This window comes from Saccopteryx bilineata, chromosome 5, assembly GCF_036850765.1.
Source record: "Saccopteryx bilineata isolate mSacBil1 chromosome 5, mSacBil1_pri_phased_curated, whole genome shotgun sequence".
NCBI lineage: Eukaryota > Metazoa > Chordata > Mammalia > Chiroptera > Emballonuridae > Saccopteryx > Saccopteryx bilineata.
The window spans coordinates 215,227,589-215,248,611 of record NC_089494.1 but is presented as its reverse complement, the minus strand read 5'-3'; the positions used below and the strand labels follow the sequence as shown (position 1 = coordinate 215,248,611).

The 21,023-nt window shown below is 35.5% G+C and overlaps 1 protein-coding gene across 1 annotated transcript in view; it reads right to left on the bottom strand.

The window, feature by feature from the left end:
* Positions 1–786: 786 nt before the first annotated feature.
* UBA6 (ubiquitin like modifier activating enzyme 6) overlaps positions 787–21,023 on the bottom strand; it is a 106,185-nt gene continuing 85,948 nt past the window's right edge. The window contains exons 23-33 of the mRNA XM_066279576.1: positions 19,635–19,763; positions 17,344–17,395; positions 17,192–17,255; positions 16,189–16,258; positions 14,659–14,730; positions 11,622–11,739; positions 9,774–9,967; positions 8,431–8,558; positions 7,487–7,574; positions 7,175–7,269; positions 787–3,088 (exon numbers count right to left, since the gene is read on the bottom strand). Of these exons, the coding sequence (XP_066135673.1) occupies positions 2,953–3,088; positions 7,175–7,269; positions 7,487–7,574; positions 8,431–8,558; positions 9,774–9,967; positions 11,622–11,739; positions 14,659–14,730; positions 16,189–16,258; positions 17,192–17,255; positions 17,344–17,395; positions 19,635–19,763 (1,146 nt within the window). The 3' untranslated portion in view covers positions 787–2,952. The remainder of the gene's footprint in view (positions 3,089–7,174; positions 7,270–7,486; positions 7,575–8,430; positions 8,559–9,773; positions 9,968–11,621; positions 11,740–14,658; positions 14,731–16,188; positions 16,259–17,191; positions 17,256–17,343; positions 17,396–19,634; positions 19,764–21,023) is intronic.

The following is a 21,023-nucleotide window of genomic DNA, read 5'->3' as shown; positions in this document are numbered from 1 at the left end:
CAAACAGCACAATTGTCTGCAGTCAATAGAATGAATGAGTAAACTGGAGCATGTTAATGAAAAGGTAAATTATACAATGATGATAAATGAGGTATAGCTATACGCAAGAACATGGATGAATCCCTTGTTCAATGAAAGCAGCGGCCATAGAAGATAACAGTATGATTCTATTTGCATAGAGTTAAAAAAGCACCAGAGAGTAAATGGTATTGTTTAAGTACATACATAGGTGGTAATACTAAAATAGAATAAAGGTATAATTATCACAGAAAGGTTCCTGACCCCTGACTTAGAGGAACTTACAAATGAGTTAACATAACTGCTCTTAACTCCAAAATGGCCTTTAGCAAGAGAGGAGAGAGAGAGACAGAGAGGGAAGAGGGGAGAGGAGCAAGATGCATTAAGTCATAATCGCTTATCATATGTGCCCTGACGAGGTAAAAGCCTGGGGTTTTGAACCAGCGACCTCAGCATTCCAGGTCAATGCTTTATCCACTGCGCCACCACAGGTCAGGCCAAAGTGGACTTTAGAAATCCACAACTAACAATCTGGGAGTTAGCAGATCTTCTAGGTTTTACATGGTCACCACCTTTTCCCTCCGATTTTTCTAACAGAATTTCCAGGAGCCAAAGCACTTTGAAGTAATGTCCCTCCACATCTAGTGACCGATGTATCTCCGTAACTGCAAAATTTAAAAATTAAGAAACACCAAAGCAACATTACCTACAAAATAAACAGTAAAACTGGCATCTCTGAAGTCAACTATGAAACAGGATTTACAAAGATATTGTCAAATTTCTTAATTTATTTTTAATAAGTAAAAAATCGCTCAGTGGTACCATATAAAATCAAACAATATTTGCACCTGGCATTGCAATCACCAAGAGTAATCTCATAGTACAGAAATAAACAAGACAGAGAATGCAAAAAATTGTCATTAACTTCACCTTGGCTTTGCAGCTCAATAAACTAAACAGAAAAAATGGATGGCAATAACCATTACCTACAGAAAAAAAAGCAATGACAGAATGGTTTCAGGGTTAATGACAAAATGAACTTAATCCCTGTTAATTATGTTTTTACCTGCTAAAGCACTGATATCTATAAATAAAAATTGATAGATTGGTTCTAAATTTACTTTTGAAGAGACCTGGAGATTTACATCAAATGATAAACAGCTAGATCACAGTTGACTATTACTAAATGGCTACTTGGAAAATTTCAGTTATTGGCATGGAGCACAAAACATGGGGAAAGTGGGAAAAAGGCTTTTTATAGAAAAGTCTTTTTATTATTCCTAGCCTATAAATTTCCAAGCTATAGAAGAACTCTGATGTTCCACTATTCAATTTTAAACATTACACTTCTGATGTGGACAACAGGAGAGGGTAGGCTTTGGGGAACCAAAGATTAGTTGCGTATTTCAAAGGTCGCCAATTCCTTTAAATCTATCCCGCCTACTTCTCTGTACCTCCCAATGTACAAATTATCTGTTAATCATACAAATTCACGCTCCATTCCTAAAGAAATTTATTTTCTCAACTGGATAATACTCTTACAAAAGAATGAAATAATATAGGTGGTTCACAAAGTAATTTAAAGTATTTGTAAATAAAAGGAAATTAAATAGAGGGTATAAAAAGACATTAAATTGGAGTATTATTAATACAAATTTCGTTTTTAACTTATCCAAGTACCTCTTAATGGTCTGAACAGAACAGAATAAAAGCAGCTAGAGGGAAATGACTTCTGGTGGTTACATTTGCTTTAGAATACATGGTAGTATTAGAAAAAGAAACACTTGCTGTTTTCACCGTTTACAGTGTTGAGTAAACTTTGTCATTTCAATGAAAGCATTTATATGAACAATTGCAACAGCTCATATCAGAAAACAGGAAGTTTCGATCTGTAAAGACCTAAAAAAATAAATTTTTTTTCATCAACTCCCTTTCTGGGAATGTAGAATAAAATAATGTTTCTCATTAAAATAAAATATTAATATTTTTCTTCTATCTATTAGGTTGCTGGAAGAAAAAAATCCAAGACTCAGCTAGTGATAACTTTTTAATACCTAGTTTTCACCTACTTCTAAAAAACACTCCCTTCATAAAACCTTTTAATCTTATACACTGTGACAATCAGGTTTAGAGTTCCAAATAAATAAAATGGTCACACTGAAGGCATATTGAAGAATCAAATGATTAGCCATATTTACCCATTCACATTCATGGATTCTCTAAGAGGACTGTCAAGAGTCCATATAACACTGGTAACATTTAGTCCAAGTTAACACGTGTCATCTCACCTACTGCTCATGGCTTACAACATTGACGCTATCAACAAAGATCCTAATTTTGGGGTGACAATGATATAACTGACTCTGGTTAAACTAGTAGAGGTAACAGGACAGTAAATTACAATTGTACAACTTAAAATGTCTCCTCTTCTTCCACTGCTACCATCCCTCCACTTCCCACTGGTGTTAAATGTGAAGTGTAATCATGAGAGGTTCAACTGCCCAACACTACTTGTATAGAAAAATGGGACTTAAAATACTAAACATTCATAAAACAGGATTAAACTTTTTGGATAGCTGCATTTGTTACTTTCAGTTTCTTAATCTTTTATCTCTTCTGGTCATGGATACATATTTTTTCCTACTATTCATCCAGAGAGGGTTAACACACAAGTTTGCTGTAAGCATTTTAAAATGGCATTTCAGTTCAAAGTTGCTTATGATCATATCCACATATGAAACACTAGACAAGTATATACTGTGCTCCAAAATGTTTTGCAATTCTTCGGTGTTGTTTCCTACTTATATTTCCTTAAATTAGGGCTTCCTCGATGAGAAATCCATAGTAATACATGAACTGGATTTTTTAGCTTCTGAATGAACTGCACTCTTTCCAAAATCATAAAGTCCTGGAGTAACTTTAAGACAACTTCTGTCAATCAGTGTCATTACTAAAGTAGTATCTTACTGGAGGTCCAGGCAAATCTTCATCTGCATCAGAGTCTGGCGCAAATGACACAGTAAGATCCACATATTTCTTTTCAGTAGAAGGTTTCACAAGTTTATGCATTCTAAGAAAAAGAATCAAAGACAAATAATTTGGTAAATCCTCAAATGAGCAATTTGCTAATACGCTTAGAGAATCTGGACTTGTATCTAGACTTTCATTTCATTTTTAAACCTAATACAGTAATCCATCTGATTTCATATATATATAAAAACTAAAAGCTGTAAATTCAAGACACTCATTTACCTAAAGTGAATCAATTTGGACCACTGCTAGTAGTGATAAAGAATACAAACCAATTATTCAAAGACAAAAACATAAAGTGAAACTGACCCCCAATACAAAAAAACCACAAAAATCCCAAGATGATTTTTGAAAGCAATGATTTAAAAAAGTGAATTCTTCTATACTTTCTATCAAGTTTGGAGGAATCATAAGTTCTTTCCAAGTATGTCTCAGAAACAGTAAAAAGCAAGCAAGAAAGATTAAAATCTTCAAATGTAAGCTAGAAACATCACAATAAAAGACATTTTTAAGTTTCATCTTTCTCTTATATCCTATGTTTATCCTACATATCAAAAAACAACTTAGACAAACTGGTAGTTACAGAATAGTCATAGGGATGTAAATGACAACAGAGAATGCAGTCAATAATATTGTAATAACTATGTATAGAGTCAGGGAGGTACTTGAAATATCAAGGGGACCACTTTGTAAATTATATGATTGTCTAACTATGCTGTACACCTTAAACTAATACAGAATGTAAACTGTAATTGAAAAATAAATTGATAAAAATAATTTAAGAAAACTTAATTTTTGCTGTTGTCACTGCCACTGTCTTAAATCAAGTCATCATCTATATGCCTTATTGCATTAGCTTTGAGAGAGCTGTTTCCAGTTTCTCTTCTACCTGCAATCTAACTCTGCTGCCATAATTTTCTTAAAATGTAAATTTGAAGTTATTCTCCTTCCTAATGTTATCTGTCGTAGATCGTATATGCCTCTCATGCCGGGCTCTGAACTATAAAATCTTTAATCCTCAATAGCAGCTCTCTCCATTGTACAAAGATATTTTGTCCCACAAACAACTTTCGTTCCTTCCACCACTTATTCTCACCACCTCATGCTTAAGTCATTCCAAAATACTTGATTTTCCAAATCATGTATGCTCTTTATTATCAGCTGCATGCCTTTGCACAAACTTGATTTTGCCTGACATAATCCATTTTCAAAGGTAGCTCAAATAAAATCTACCCTCCCAAGCTGAAGGTTTGACTTAGTAGTACCGAGAGTACTGTGTAAAAACCTTTATTATATAATAATTATTCAAGTACACTTTAATTATTAACACATCACTTTCCCTTAGTAGACTGTGAACTCCTTGAGAGCAAGAGTTATCTGATAAAGATGTAGGATGACAAAATATTAACAGAAGTAACTTTTACAGAATATTTTTTACTTGCTATTACATTACTAACCTGTACTGTTATTTTAGTATTCAATAGCTATGGACATGCACAATCATTCCTATTTGTGGATAGGAAACTAAGTGCAAAAAAGTTCAACAAACTACTCCATGCAATAAAACAAACAGCTAAGGAAGGATGTAACCCTTGGTTTCTGAAGCCAAGCTTGCTCAGCCCCTTCATAGGTACTCAGGAAGTTATCTGCTAAATAAACAAAGTAGTAAAATGAGAACCATCACTCACAAATCATATGCTAGCAGTTACAAATATTGGCCAACTCTGTAAAGCATTTTTGTGAATCATTCACAACAAATCTTTTTTTTTTTTTTTAATTTTTTTTAAAATTTTTTATTTATTCATTTTAGAGAGGAGAGGGAGAGACAGAGAGAGATGAGGGGAGGAGCTGGAAGCATCAACTCCCATATGTGCCTTGACCAGGCAAGCCCAGGGTTTCGAACCGGCAACCTCAGCATTTCCAAGTGGACGCTTTATCCACTGCGCCACCACAGGTCAGGCATACAACAAATCTTAAATTACACTAATTGATATACTTCAAGGCCACACACTCCAATCTCACCTAGCAGTGTACAATAAAGGAATTCTAAATATTACTCTGAATTCATACAAAAGATAATTAGAGATCTGAATGAAAAAAAAAATAAGCCAAATTAATGCCTTAGCTATTATAATAGAAATTTTGTTCATGAAGTACAAATAATTAAGTCTGGATTAAAATAATACAAAATAATGAATAACCTCATTAACTGATAATTATAGTTAAAGCTGACATGTAACACCATCATAAAGAGATTCATTTATTCATATGACAAATATTCAATGATGTCTATTTTGTGCCAGGTATTGGTCTAGGTGCCTGAAATACATTAGTAATCAAATCAAATAAAGATTTCTACCCTTTGTGAAGCTAATGATCTAAGTCCTGGAAGGAGACAGATAATTAAAAATAAGCATTAAATATATAGCAGCTACAAGTTAGTGATAACTTCTGTGTAAAAGAGAAAAAGTAGAACAAAGATTGGGCAAGCGAGTAACAGATAGGCTGCAGTATTAAATGGGGTTCTGGGAGGCCTCTTCAGATATGAGAGTTAGCCAGTTTGTCACCTCAGAAAGAGTTACAAGTGGAGGAAACAACTAGAGCAAAGGTCTCATGCTGGTGCACGACTGGAGTGTTCAAAGAAAAGGAAGGAGGCCAGTATAGCTAGAATTTTTTAAGGGGAGAGCATTATTAAAAGAACTTAGAGGAGTAACTGGGAACCAAATAAATTAGGGCCTTGCAGACCACTATAAAGACTGGCTGTTGCCTGACCAGGCGGTAGCACAGTGGATAGAGTGTTGGACTGGGATGCGGAGGACCCAGGTTTGAGACCCCAAGGTCGCCAGCTTGAGCGCGGGCTCATCTGGTTTGAGCAAAGCTCACCAGCTTGGACCCAAGGTCACTGGCTTGAGCAAGGGGTTACTCGGTCTGCTGTAGCCACACAGTCAAGGCACATATGAGAAAGCAATCAATGAACAACTAAGGTGTCGCAACGAAAAACTGATGATTGATGCTTCTCATCTTTCTCTGTTCCTGTCTGTCCCTATCTATCCCTCTTTCTGTCTCTGTTAAAAAAAAATAAAAAAGACTGTTTTTGTTCTCCTTCTTTTTGTAGGTCTCTGCTGAAATGTCACATTATCAGGTACTGCCTGATGACAAGCATAGGGAATACCTAGAATACTCAATATAATATGGCAACTTACCTCCTTATTCTGATTTTTCTCCATAGAACTTAACACTATCTGACACACTTGTCTAGTTGTTATGAAAACTTCTGAAGTAGGACAGGGACTTTGCTTTGCTCACTGCTATAACCCTAAGGCTTACAAAAGTACTTGACACATAGCAGGCACTCCTAAAAAAAATCTGTTGAATGCATGAACATAACAATTTGGCATTTTTGCTTTTATACTTCAGTCTCATATTCCTGGTCATTAAGTGTTTCCACATGAAAAGTGGATCTATTCCCCCCACCCCTTTTTTGTATTTTTCTGAAGTGAGAAGCGGGGGGGGGGGGCAGGGCAGAGAGACAGACTTCTGTATGCACCTGATCAGGATCCGCCCAGCATGCCCACCAGGGGGTGTTACTCTGCTGCAATCAGAGCCATTTTAGCACCCAAGGTGGAGGCCATGGAGCCATCCTCAGTGCCCAGGCCAACTTTGCTCCAATGGAGCCTCGGCTATGGGAGGGGAAGAGAGAGACAGAGAGGAAGGAGAGGGGGACGGGGTGGAGAAGCAGATAGGTGCTTCTCCTATGTGTCCTAGCCAAGAATTGAACCTGGAACTTCCACATGCCGGGCCGATGTTCTACCGCTGAGCCAAATGGCCAGGGAAGTGGATCTATTTTCATTTGATGTATTGACCAAATCAGGTTTCTATGCCTACTGTCTGAAGAGTGAACTCTTAACTACAATAAATTCAAAAGGATATTGTATTGTAATCTTATGAATCTCTTTTGGGAGGTAGCCTACTGAGCTTGGAAGATTCAGTTTTTGACTGCCAATTGTAGTAAATCACATACTTATAACTGGAACTCCGATTACCTCTATGTTAAATTTTACAGTGTGCATCCAGCTTATATGTTTCAATTCACGTGAATCTTTTGCATATAGTGTGTGTTACTTACGTTAACTTCAATCTTTTTGCATGACCAGGAATTACAGGAACATAAAGCATTTTGACACCCTGTACCACCATTATTGGCTCAATTCCGTACTTCTCCTGAAAGTGAATATCCAAAAGAGAAACAATCAAAGCTATGTCTAAATATAAAGTGTTGGGTGACAATGTTTCACGACCAGTAAAGAGAGTAAACAAACTTGGGCTAAATAATATATATAAAAATCTCCCTTGAAATTATATATACAAACTAAGACATAAAGTAACTACTGTATCAAAAGTAAATGATTCAAAGCAACTAAGTGAGTAAGTGCCTCACTTTGACAGCATTAATGAAATCCAAGAGGGTGAAATCTTCTTCTCCATGTATAGTCCATCTGTCCCAAATGGTAAATGATAATCCATTTCTGTTGAAGAAAAATATTTAGAACAAAAACATTTTAATTTTCTTCCCTTTAGTAATAATAACAAGAAGCCCTAGAAGTATATTATTTGTAATTTAATGCAGGGGTGAAAAGGAAAATTAAACTTCTAAAATATTCCATAAACTTATTTCCCCAACACACTACATAAATAACCACTTTTATCAGTTCCTTGTTGATCCTTCCAGTGTCTCATTATAAATCACCTGCATGAGTTTCAGTATGTGGATGTTCCAGTGTCCTACCACTGGCCACTTAGGCCGTTCGAATCTTTGGCTATGATAAACATGCCAGAATCAATAGCTTATATCTACCATCATTTAAAATGAATGTTAATGTATTTGCAAACTTAAAATATAGTGCCATATTTCTCTTATTATGGGTTACACTATTTTATACTCTCATCAGTAATATATGAGAGTATACTTATACCAAGAATACTCTTGCCAAGAAGGGTTTTTCAAATTTTGGTTGTTGTCAATCTGAAAAGCAAAAAACAGAGGTCCAAGGCAACTGCTTTTCTTTGTCACACAGCCTTTGTAACTAGAGTCTAAATCACATGATCCGTTAGACACTGGAGTGTCTTCTAATATATCTGAATTAGGCAAATGAAACCATAAGAAAGTACAGTGCTAAATACTGTGGCAGATTAAGTGGTGTGAGAGTTCTACAGCTAGTTTAGTCACAAATACTTCATGAAGATAGTTTGATCTGGTCTTGAAGTGATGGCAAGAATTTGTTCATAGGAGGAAAGTTAATGTGAAACTAGTATTTTTCCCTTTTGAAAGGTAAAAATTGTATTCATTCTCTTTATGTAAGAGAAGTAAACCTTCATGCATACCTGATTTCAGTTTTTCTTACTTCAGTTGTTTCTGTAAACACTATTATTGGAATGGCTAAGTTAAGGAAACAATTTTTGTAAGCTTCAAAGGGATAGCCACCAGCCACTTTGATCATCTCCAATGTAACCTAGATTAAAAAAGTGATCTGATTATATAAAAAGCCTAAAACTATTCATTACTTTAGTTACTCGTACTTAATTTTCCTAGAATTAAGCATTCTTATCAAGCATTTCTCTGTAAAGAGTAAAAAAAAAAAAAAAAAAAATCAACTACTAGACTGGAGTAATATCAATTTCTCAAAAGTCTCTCTACTTTTAGCATGTTTTATACTTTCAAATTCTCCACCTGTTCTATAATACATAGTAAACAAAGTTATTAAAAATACATTAACTTGACCAGGTAATCTTCCTAACTTTGAAAACAGATAGCAGAACTCAAAAATAAAATAGTCTAAAAACATTTACTATAGAGGCAGATAATTCCATAGCTTCTAATAACAACACTATATATTATATATAGTATAATAACTGGGGAGAGCCTAAAGATTCTTAAACAATAAGGAAAGATTAAATTGTAAAAAACCTGAACCACAAACAGAAATTACACATTTTTTAAGGCAAAAAATTAAAATTCAACAATAAAAATTAGAGCAGTTCATTTTATTCAAGAAAAAGCACTGGCTTTGTATAGAAGACACAAAGATGATTAAATGATTACTACACTGTCTATAAGAAAAATTAGACTTGGCCCTGGCTAGTTGGCTCAGTGGTACAGCGTTAGCCCAGAGTGTGGACGTCCCAGTTTTGATTCCTGGTCATGGCACAAAAAAGAAGTGCACATCAGCTTCTCCCCCCCTTCCTCTCTTGCCTCTCTTTCTCTCTCTCTCTCTTCCCCCCACTTCTGCAGCCATGGCTTGATTGGAGTGAGTTGGGCTCGGGAGCTGAGGATGGCTCCATGGCCTCAGCTGCAGGCACTAAGAAGAGCTCAGTTGCTGAGCAATGGAGCAATGCCCCAAATGGGCAGAGCATTGCCCCCTAGAGGGCATGCAGGGTGGATCCTGGTGGAGAAGCATGTAGGAGTCTGTCTCTGCCTCCCCCCTCATTGAATTAAAAAAAAAAAAATTACACTCTATCTCGACAGAGCTTTTTTTATGACAAAATGTTTGTGTACCTGTAAAATCTCAAAATGAAGGTTACTTTATTTTTATAAATACCCTGAAATTATAAGATCAGTATGTATCCTTCCTTCTCTAAGATATCTGAGTGATTGGTTGGAGGTCGCATAACAGGAAAAAAAGAGGCGATGAAAAAGAGCATATTCATGGAATAAATAATAAACTCACCAAGCCAGAAACTGCAGCAGTGGATGTTGCGATAGCAGGTATAATTTTACCAGCTATGCGCTTTGTTTTGAAACGGTCAGCTGGTTCAATGCTATACATTTTAGCACGAAGATTTGAAGCAGCTGTGATGAAATCTATGTGTCCATTACGATCATCATCTTTTTCAAATGAAAGGACTGCCATCTGCAGGTCACCTGATCATAACCAGAAAACAAAGTATCTTAGTAACTGGTAAAGATTTTACTAGGTGAAAAGCAATGTAGGTTCCTTTTTGTTTTTAAATTACTGAAATGTACAAGAAAATCCCAGGGAACTGCAGGTATTGAAAGACATGAAAATAATGGCTTTAATACCACTAAATTAGAGAAGTTTCTATCTTATAAAAACCTTTCTAAAAAATAGAAAAATAAGAAAGCCATGAACCACAAATGCTTGTAAGTGGTTTACAATAAAAAGGCAACTTTGGGTATTGTTCACAGATTGACTTCAAAATTACTACTCTGAAACATTTGGCCTCTGATAATTAAGAACAGGGTAAGTTGGTCAAGTAAAAATATGTATCTTTCTGAAAGATTTCTAGATCAGTGGTTCTCAAAATCATTCTGTAGGTAAGTATAGTTTGATTTGTGATGAAATAAAGTAAGAAATGATAGAGGCCCTGGACAGCTAGCTGGCTCAGTGGTAGAGCATAAGCCTGGTGTGTGGATGTCCTGGGTTCAATTTCCGGTCAGGGCACATAGGAGGAATGACCATGTGCTTCTCCACCCTTCCCCCTCCCCTTTTTCTTCCTCTCACTCCCCCTCCCGCAGCCATGGCTTGATTGGTTGATTGGTTGGAATGCATCAGGTCCAGGCACTAAGGATGGCTCTATGGAGCCTTCACCATAGGCACTAAAAATAGCTTAAATTTGAGCATGGCCCCAGATGGGCAGAGCATCAGCCCCAGACAGGGGTTGCTGGGTGAATCTCAGTTGGGGCGCATGTGGGAGTCTATCTTCCCTCCTTTCATGTTTGGGAGTTGCTGATTTATGTAATAGAAAGATGGAGAATAGATATAAAAAGATACACTAGTAGCTGTTTTTAAGGAACTAAATGGTTGGTTTTCCTGTATTTAAGACCAAAGAAGTAAACATGTCAGTTTGTATTCCCTGTGTGCAATTCTAATAGAGACTAAGAAGCCAAGAGAAAAAAAAATCTGTCTACGCTTTTTAATCCCTAAGTGACTTAACTGGATCTGTCTAAAGGTTAGTCTCCATAAGGACTCCATTTTTTGTTCACTGAGCTAGCCATAACTTAATATTAACAAAGCAGACTTACATTCTAGCTTTTGAGGGTAGGATAATGTGGAGAAAATTATGATTCAGTCACAGTTAAAGATGAACAGTGCCTTTCATTCAATTATAAAATCAATTAATACTATTATTGTTGCTATTATTTAATCTTCTATGCTTTAGGCTGTAGAACTTAGTGAAAATAAAAATATTTCAAAGTTCAAAACATTTTATTTTTTAATTAAATGAGAGGCAGGGAAGCACAGATTCCTAAAGGTACCCCGATAGGGATCTACCTGGCAAGCCCTTACTAGGAGATGCTTTGCCCGGCTGGGCTGCGTAGCTCCATTACTCAACAACTGAGCTATTTTAGTGCCTGAGGCTGAGGTTATGGAGTCATCCTCAGCACTCGGGGCCAACTTTGCTTGAATCATTCAAGCCATGGCTGCAGGAGGGGAAGAGAGAGAGACTGAGGAGTGAGGAGGGGTACAGAAGCAGATGGTTGCTTCTCCTGTGTGCCCTGACCAAAAGTCAAACCCAGGACTTCCCAAAACATTTTAATAAAGATTTCTTCTTACTTGTGGTAGCTTCATTAGATGAAATAGCCTTTTTTAGTTGAAAAACAGCATTCCTCTCATCTTCACTGCTGATAGGAACATGGTCTGGTTTCCGTGCTGCCTCATTTGTTTGAACAACCTTTAAACATATGTTCATTAATGTTATCACATCCTGAGTCTAAGTTTGGTTACCACACCTATTTTATCAAATAAGTCGTAAGAGAAAATATTCTCCCTCTCTAGTTTAATCAGATTATTAATCATTATGGTATAATGTATTTTACACCTTTCATTAGTAGGTAATGTTATTTATATATGTTTTCTTTATTATCTATCTCCTAACACAACACCTGAGACTCTTTCCTCAGAGGATCTTTACTGTATTCACTGACAGAACCTCAACACATATATCTAAACAAACCTGTTCATCATGGATGCTAAAAATATTTACTGAATAGCTTGTAAAATTTGAATTGATATGGTTCTCTTAAAATTCCACACTTCAATAATGTATTAGTAATCAACAATTTGTGATTCTCACAAATCTACTTCAAACCAAACTATATATTCCCTGTCTTCAAGGAAATTAAGGAAATCCATAAAATATGCTGCTCACAAAAATTAGGGGATGTTTTATATCTTTATATTCATTTTGAAAATATCCCCTAATTTTTGTGAGCAGTATATATAATATAGGCATCCTTTAAATATTGGTAGATTGCTGACAAGCTATTCTTTTCCAAAGAATATGCCTTCCTTCATATACATGCATAGTAACATACACAAGTAATTTATCCTTAAGGTATTACCTTTTCCATAAAGGTAGTGAAGTTAATATTCTCAAACTAAAGAACTAGCTACATCATTACAAATTAAAATACTATCGGGGAGGGGGCTGAGGCCATGGTGCTGCATGCTAATAAAACTGCCTTGTTTCCCCCCCCCGCAAAAAAACCCCAAATTAAAATACTACTTATTAAAAAAAAAATCAACTCATGTTTTTATAGATTATTTAATAAATATTAAAAAGTCAAGGAAGCAGAAACATGTCTGCCAGACTGTCTACTTGTTATTTTTGTTGTAGTGTCTGTTAACTGTAAGTGCCAGACCCTGAAGGTTTGGTGTGAATTGCTTCAAGTTCTGAAAAACACTTATATAATTCATACCAAAACTAGCTAAATTGCTCAGGATAATTTATAACCCCCAAAAATTGATAGAAAAAAGTAATTCAGGCAGGAAAATATACTGAAGAGGAATAAAGACTTAATAAAACTGTCGAGACACATTTCCTTGGCTTCTGTCTGCCCATTCAAAACATGGGCTAGGATTCTTCTTTATATAGAAATGCTATTCTTTTTGTATTTTTATTCTCAATAAGATACAAGTCATGAACATTTCATTCAGCAAACCCATCTACTTGTACAGTATCTACTGCCTACAAGTTATCCTCTTCCCTAAATAAAAATGCAGAGTGGAAGACTGAATATTCTACTTCTTTCTTGAATTTTGCTGAGGTGAGCATTATTCCACATTATCCAGTATAACTAAAGGGTAAGAGGAACAGAAGGTTGTTTTATGGATGATTTTTAGACTGCATATGAAAAGGTACATAATGAACATGTAAAAATAAAACTATTTTCAAATTTTCCTATTTACCCTGCCTAAATTTCATTATTCCCTTTTTATTATTACTCCCTCTCTCTTTCTCTTCCCAATATATTTGCCTAACAAAATCCCAGCCCATTATATACAATTTTCCATCTGTTCTACAGTAGCACCAATCAGCTAATTGCCTTTCCTCCAGCAACATTTAGTGCAATACATGAAGTGGATTAATATTAAGTGGATCGTCAGTGCTGCCTCACAATTCTACTACATATCCTAATTAAGTGACTTTTCCATTCCCCTAGGCAATTATTTCACATCTTTTCTTACTCAGACTTCCTTTTTCTCCCACTCACTCAGAGCTATAAGAAGAAAATTAACAAGCTTCTTTTTTCCAATTCCTTTCAAATTCTGTCAGGGCCAATGCAAAATATACACAGAATCCAACCCCTTACCTATACTTCATTCAAACCATTGTCATCTTTTGCCTATAAACTCTTAATACTTTTTCTTGTTTCCTTCCTTTTGTCTCATATAATCATTCTTATTACAACAGCCAGATTCATCCTTTTAAATATAAGTCAGCTTGTGTCCTATGCTTAAAATCCTCTTCTAGCTTCTTCTCTCATAATAAAACACAAAGTACTTATCATAACTGCAATACCTCTCCCATCTCACTGTCTACCATTCTTTTTATTTTATTTTATTTTTTTACAGAGACAGAGAGAGGGAGTGAGGGATATACAGGGACAGACAGACAGGAACGGAGAGATGAGAAGCATCAATCATTAATTTTTCGTTGCGCATTGCAACACCTTAGTTGTTCATTGATTGCTCTCTCATATGTGCCTTGACCGTAGGCCTTCAGCAGGCCGAGTAACTCCTTGCTTGAGCCAGCGACCTTGGGTCCAAGCTGGTGAATTTTTGCTCAAGCTGGTGACCTCGGGGTCTCGAACCTGGGTCCTTCCACATCCCAGTCTGACGCTCTATCCACTGCGCCACTGCCTGGTCAGGCTGTCTACCATTCTTATCTTGCCTATATCTCCTCCAGAAACACCTTGACATTCAAAGTCCTTTGAGGAGATTCTGTACATTCCTACTGCCTGCTTTGCTTTCACCAGATAACAGCATGGCTTACTACCTCACTTCCTTCAGGCTTCAGCTCCCTTACCTTATCAGAGAGCCTTTTTTCCTTTATCCCATATGAAATGTCACCAGCTCCATCTTGCTTTGTTTCTTTTCCTTGTGTTCTTTTTCTTCTTGGCACTTACGCCCACTTTGCAATATTATATAATTACTGGCATTTTTAATAGACCATCTCTGGCCTATTAGAATATAACATCCACAAGAGCAAGGATTTTGCTTTGTTCATTCATTGAAGGATTTGGTTTAGAATAGGATTTGCATACATAGACGTTAAATATTTGCTAAATAAAAGAACTTCTAAACATACCTTACTGGAGGGCTTGAATTCCTGAATCTTTACTTCAGAAAGAATACTCAAGATAGCATCTGCTGATATGTCCTGTTTTTTAAAAAAGTAGTTTTATCAACAAACTTATTCTTTTAATTCTGAATACTAAAGCTAAAAACATTGTATAAAAAGTCCTTTGTCACTAAAATATTTGAATTTATCATTTGATTATTGTGACATCTACTTATGACATTTATCTTTACTTCTATAGAAATAACCATAAAGCCTGGGAGAGGAGACTTAAGGAAAAAGCAGTATGTATAAAAAACTACTTATCTGCCAGAAATCTGAAATCTTAGGGTTTTTTGTTTGTTTGTTTGTTTTTACAGAGACAGAGAGTGTCAGAGAGAGGGATAGATAGGGACAGACAGACAGGAACGGAGAGAGATGAGAAGCATCAATCATTGGTTTTTCATTGTGACACTTTAGTTGTTCACTGATTGCTTTCTCATGTGTGCCTTGACCGTGGGCCTTCAGCAGACCAAGTAACCCCTTGCTTGAGCCAGCGACCTTGGGTCCAAGCTGGTGAGCTTTGCTTAAACCAGATGAGCCCACGCTCAAGCTGGTGAACTCAGGGTCTCGAACCTGGGTCCTCTGCATCCCAGTCTGATGCTCTATCCACTGTGCCACCGCCTGGTCAAGCTGAAATCTTAGTTTTCTTCAGAAACTTTTATAAAGGTATTTTTATGACTGGTTGTATCAGACTGAGTGCTTTTAGATCAGAAACGATCTCTTCATTATTTTACAACCCCCCCTGCACAAAGTTACATTCAATAAGTAAATAATATTTAACTGTATGCCATTATTTTTACCAGACATTTACAGTATACTTGACTGTACATTAACTCAAAAAAGGATTAGTCTATAACAGGTATTTTAATTTGGTTCTGAAATAGCTAGATCTATTTGACTCTGGATCCAAAATAGAGAAATAATTACGGATCTGGTTCAGATTTCCTCATTCAGTCTACATAAGATTATAGCCATTAATTTAGCTTTCATATGAAATTTGTGAGAAAAAATTCACTAATGCAAATCTGCCTCTCAAATAAAACTGTTTAAGATAATGTCTAAGAGAATGAATATGATGATAAGGGTTAAGAAATGTCCATATGAGGTAGCATGTTCAAATTTCTTGAAAAGCATATAAGGAAGTATCACAAAATAAGCCAAACAAATGTTAACAAAGAGAATCTCTAAGGAATATTTTAAATAGTTCCCTTTGGGTTTTTTTAAGTACAATTGAAGTTAATTATAAATCCTTTGAAAATGAACTGTTTTCATAAATATTTGTTTCACTATTTAAATGTAGAAAGAAAAACTGACTTTCTTCTACTTAGTATGATAATACTGTAATGAGATTTTAGCTTTGCTATCTAGAATGCACAATAATACAACAAAATAAAAAGCTTACATCAAAGAACAGTTCTCATAAGACATAAACATACTATGATGATGCAATTAGCTGACAAGTCATCTAATTCTAGCTTGGCTTGAAGAATATCTTACCTCTTCTGAAAATGGAATGCAATAGATTGTAGCATATAATTTCGCAGCATTCAGAATAAAACTGAAGTGCCTTTTGAAATAAAAAAAGAAAACAAGTGTGAATGCATAATTTCAAATAAGATGTTTAATTCATCATAAAATACAGCCTTTAAAATGCTGAAGAAAAATAACCAAAGAATTTTGTTACAGGATTATTTTTTAAAGTTAGGTAGTGAAATCCTGGTCTAGACCTAAGCATCGCAGAAGCTTTAAAAAAGAAAACATCAGATGTTTATCCTCATAAATGCTGATATTTATTTCAGGTAGTGATCATGATTTCTTTGGGGATATGAGTGGCCAGAAAAACAAAAATTAGACTACCAAAAGAAAATTCATTTCAATTTATAAAAAAATTTACAAATGTGGCTTTTAAAAGTGTGTATCAGGTTCAACCTAAACAAATGAATTTGTTTAAAAATAAGGAAGGTGAATTTGATAGGAGAAGCAATCAGGAAAAATAGCACCAGATGAAAAACTAAGCATAAAGGAAGGTTTACAAGCTAAGTGTTTAATTAAAGAAAAAATACATCACATCCACACATACACAATTATATATATGTGTGTATAAATAAAGTGTGGTATACCTATCATATGGATAGGTATACAGGTATTCATTCAAAGACAAACTCCTTGAAAATTACCATATATCTTAAGTTTCTTATTTACTAGCTTCATTACGTAGAAAACATCTGCTGTCATTTTACTTTGTATGAAGTCAAGGAGGTGACACTTTGGTTTCACTTTAGAAAAGATAAAAATAATGAGGTTATTTACCATAGAGAGTAAATAAACAGATTGTGTGTAAAGAATGGTTGTGGCTGGCTTGGTTGGCTAGACTATGTTAACTCCTAGATTAACAGGGAAGTAACAACTTAACATTAAAGAGTCTGAAATTTTCACTGTTAAGATATACCTATACAAATTTACAATAAAACTGCATATTAAACTGAATATAAACACTTACAAAGGTTCATTGAAATCAAATTTTATTGGAGAGGGAGGCCTCTTTGGTGATTGCCAAAACAAACCTAACAAAAGATACAAATATTATTTTAAATGGAGGCAGCTAATAATAAATTACATTAAAATTTCTTCTTAACAGGTGGCTATACTTACTGCCTTCTTTTAATCGGGTATCCAGAGGGAAACAGTGAAGAAGTTGAAGAGCCTAAAGAAAAATATAAAGTAAAAAAACAACAACAACACATAAAAAGACATACAGTCAAGTCTCCCAGATACTCTTGTTCTCCATCTGTCCATTCTGGATTCTGTCACTGCCTCCCACCCCCATATCTGAAATAACCTCTATTATTATTTTAAAATCAACACTTATAATTTGTTTATCATTATAAAAAATAATATAAATGAAGCTCCTTCAAAATACAGTCTCAGCGGCCATCCCAGAGGAACCGCCTTATAGGTCTTACTCCTCAAACCTTTGGAATGGTAAACTGAATGAAACCACCATTGGACTGGGCCTAAGGCAGCAGTGTGTTCCAAAAAACTGTTTGCAAAAGTCAACAGGAAAGCATTATGACCATCAGACTGAAAATTAAAGATACTCTTTAGATTTAGAAACATTATGCAGTATCTGTGTTGAGAAATACCTTCTTTCGAGTATTAAGACCCATAAAAATTCCTCCCTTTTATTGATATAATATTTTCCCTTCTCTTTCTCATGAATACCCCTGCCTTCACCTCCTAACTGAAGTATCATTCTAGTTTCTGCTTGACTCAGTGCTTGTGACTAGCTATTCTTTTGGAACTCAAATAAATGCTGTTGCCTCTCAATTTGTCTTTTATTTTTAGGTTAACAGCATCTACATAAAACAAAAATACAGATTATTTCATCCCTTTTTACAGAAATGGTGGCATATTTTCCATATCATTTTACTACTTTCAAAAACTAATCCTTAAATCAAAAAGTAAACCAGTAAAATACATATTATTTTGCATTTTAAAATGGTATTTTTGAAATTTGGGGAAGGGTATGTTCTTGGTGGGGATAATCTCAGATGAGACTGAGATAGCATCGGACTGGGATGCAGAGGACCCAGATTCGATACCCTAAGGTTGCCGGCTTGAACACGGGCTCATTAGGATTGAGCATGGGCTTATTCGGCTTGAGTGCAGGGTCACTGGCTTGAGCAAAAAAAAAAAGCTCACCAGCTTCAACCCAAGTTCGCTGGCTTGTACAAGGGATTACTCGGTCTGTTGAAGGCCCGTGGTCAAGGCACATATGAGAAAGCAATCAATGAACAACTAAGGTATCGCAACAAAAAACTGATAATTGATGCTTCTCATCTCTCTCCGTTCCTGTCTGTCTGTCCCTATTTGTTCCTCTCTCTGTCCCTGTAAAAAAACAACAAAAAAAACAAACCTACAGAATAAAAGGATTAAAAAGAGTTCTTTAGATTTTGAAGCAAGAGGTTATTGATAATCACAGTAAGAATAATTTGAATAGTGCTATTGCTGAATAGCTCAGTTGGTTAAAGTGCCATCCCAAAACGACAAGGTTAAAGGTTCAATCCCCAGTCAGGGCACATACAAGACTCAACCAATGAATAGAAAAATAATCAGAATAAATGTTTCTTTCTCTCTCCCCATCCCTTCCTCTGTAAAATCAATTTTAAAAAATAATAATTTGAACAGTAATGGGGAAAGAAGACACATTTACTGGCTGAAGACTTGGTACTCAAAAAAGTATAGACCACTTTCTTTTCAAGAAGCAGAGTCTAGAATAAGTGAAAAGCAGGAATAAGTGTAATAAAGAAACTTAAAAAAAAAAAAGAACTTAATTTATATTCCAATGGGTAAAAGCCTAAAGAGAGAATGCAGGACACATTCTAGCAACTCTAAGTTACTGGAAATAAGAACTAATATTTAGTGAGTATTTATGGGACAGGTTCTGATCTAAATGCTTTTCATGTATTAACTCACTTGAGCCTCATCACTGCCCTATTAAATATGTACCTATTACCCCCATTTTACAAATGAGGAAATAGACACAAAAAATGATTATCAGATAGGGTGGAGAAGGCAAAAATTCCAACAAAATTTCTGACAATCTCTATTTTCTCAGTCTCTTGATTTACTCTGAAAAACAAACTACTTTTAGACTACTGAGGAAATGTATTCCTTATAATCCAGAAGGAACCTCTATATAAAACCCAATTTTGCACTCAGAAAGAGAAGGATCAAGTTAATTTATAACTAACAAGCCAATTAGTGAAGTTTAAATAAATTCTTTAATCAGTCACATTCAATGAGAAACAAGCTGTGTCAGCACCTGTTCTCAGTTATTTCACTACTGATTTCTGAAAAGTTTCCCAAGAGAAATTAGTAGTAATTATACATAAATGAGCCAAGGTCAGATCATTTCTTAATGTTTTATAATGCATACTTACCTTATGATTAAAATACTTTTCAAACTTTAACCTTGCCAATTCTACACACTGGGACCAATTTCTAGGTCTTCTGCTAAGTAACTTAATAACTTGAAAAGAGCCTTCTAAACTCTGTCCAGTTTGTAGCTTCTAGAATGAGAGAAAACAAAACAAATGCATTTCCAATGAAAAACACTTTGTCTCTCTCTTCCAGGAACTATTAGCCAAAGATTGGAGTGTCATCTCATTCATGTGTTAGGATTTTTATTGTTTCAACTCAAGCTCCTGTCCCTTCCTTTCTCCACTTCCCCCTCCACTTTTGTCTTTTTCTGGGGGGGGGGGCAGGAAAAAATAGTACATGAAATTTTAATTCTAAAAGTTTCTTGTTTCCCAAGTTATCCTCTGTCTTGCCTGCTATTAGTACTGTATGTGTACTTAATAAAAGAAGTACCAAGAATAATGTTTTCTACTAAAGAGCTGGCATTTTTTAGTACAGGATTAAATAAAAGTAAGAAAATATCTCTGAAATGCCCTCACCATGAAAACTCTGAGATATTACTGTCCAATCATGAAAGTTTAACTAGAACTCAAAGATCTTAACAAGCCCTTTTATTATTTGTAGCTCTCCTAGCATTATTATGACATTCTTATTAGGCTAAATCATATGTATTTATATTTTGTGGGTCAAGCATGGTCAAATATTGGCAATTCCATAAAGTTTAATCAAACTAAAAAAATAAAATAAAATAAAAAAAACGGTCATTTGTAAGGAGAAATGCACCCCCCCATATTTATGGCAGCATTGTTCACAATAGCAAAGATCTGTAAACAGCCCAAGTGTCCATCAGTGGACAAGTGGATTAAAAAGCAGTGGTACATATACACAATGGAATACTATGGGGCCATGAAAATGAAGGAAATCTTACCTTTTGAGACAACATGGATGGACATGGAAACTATTATGTTAAGTGAAATAAGCCAAGCAGAAAAAGAAAAATATCATATGACCTCACTCATTTGAGGAATTCAATGAACAATGTGAACTGAGGAACAGAATTGAGACAGAGAGATCAAAGGAACGAGAGGAAAAGAGAACAGAGGGAAAGGGGATGATAGGATGGGATAAACCTGAAGGAAAGGGGGTGGACGCTATGGGGAGGGGGGCAAGGGAGATGTTGAAGGGAATACAGGAGAGGGGGGATGCATTCGGACGACACTAGAATCAATATAAACACAATAAATTAAAATCAATTAAAAAAAATGGTCATTTGTGACAAAATAATTTTTTTTTTTTCTGAAGTTGGAAACGGGGAGACAGTCAGACAGACTTCCGCATGCACCCGACTGGGATCCACCCGGCACGCCTACCAGGGGGCTACACTCCGCCCATCTGGGGCACGGCTTCGCTGT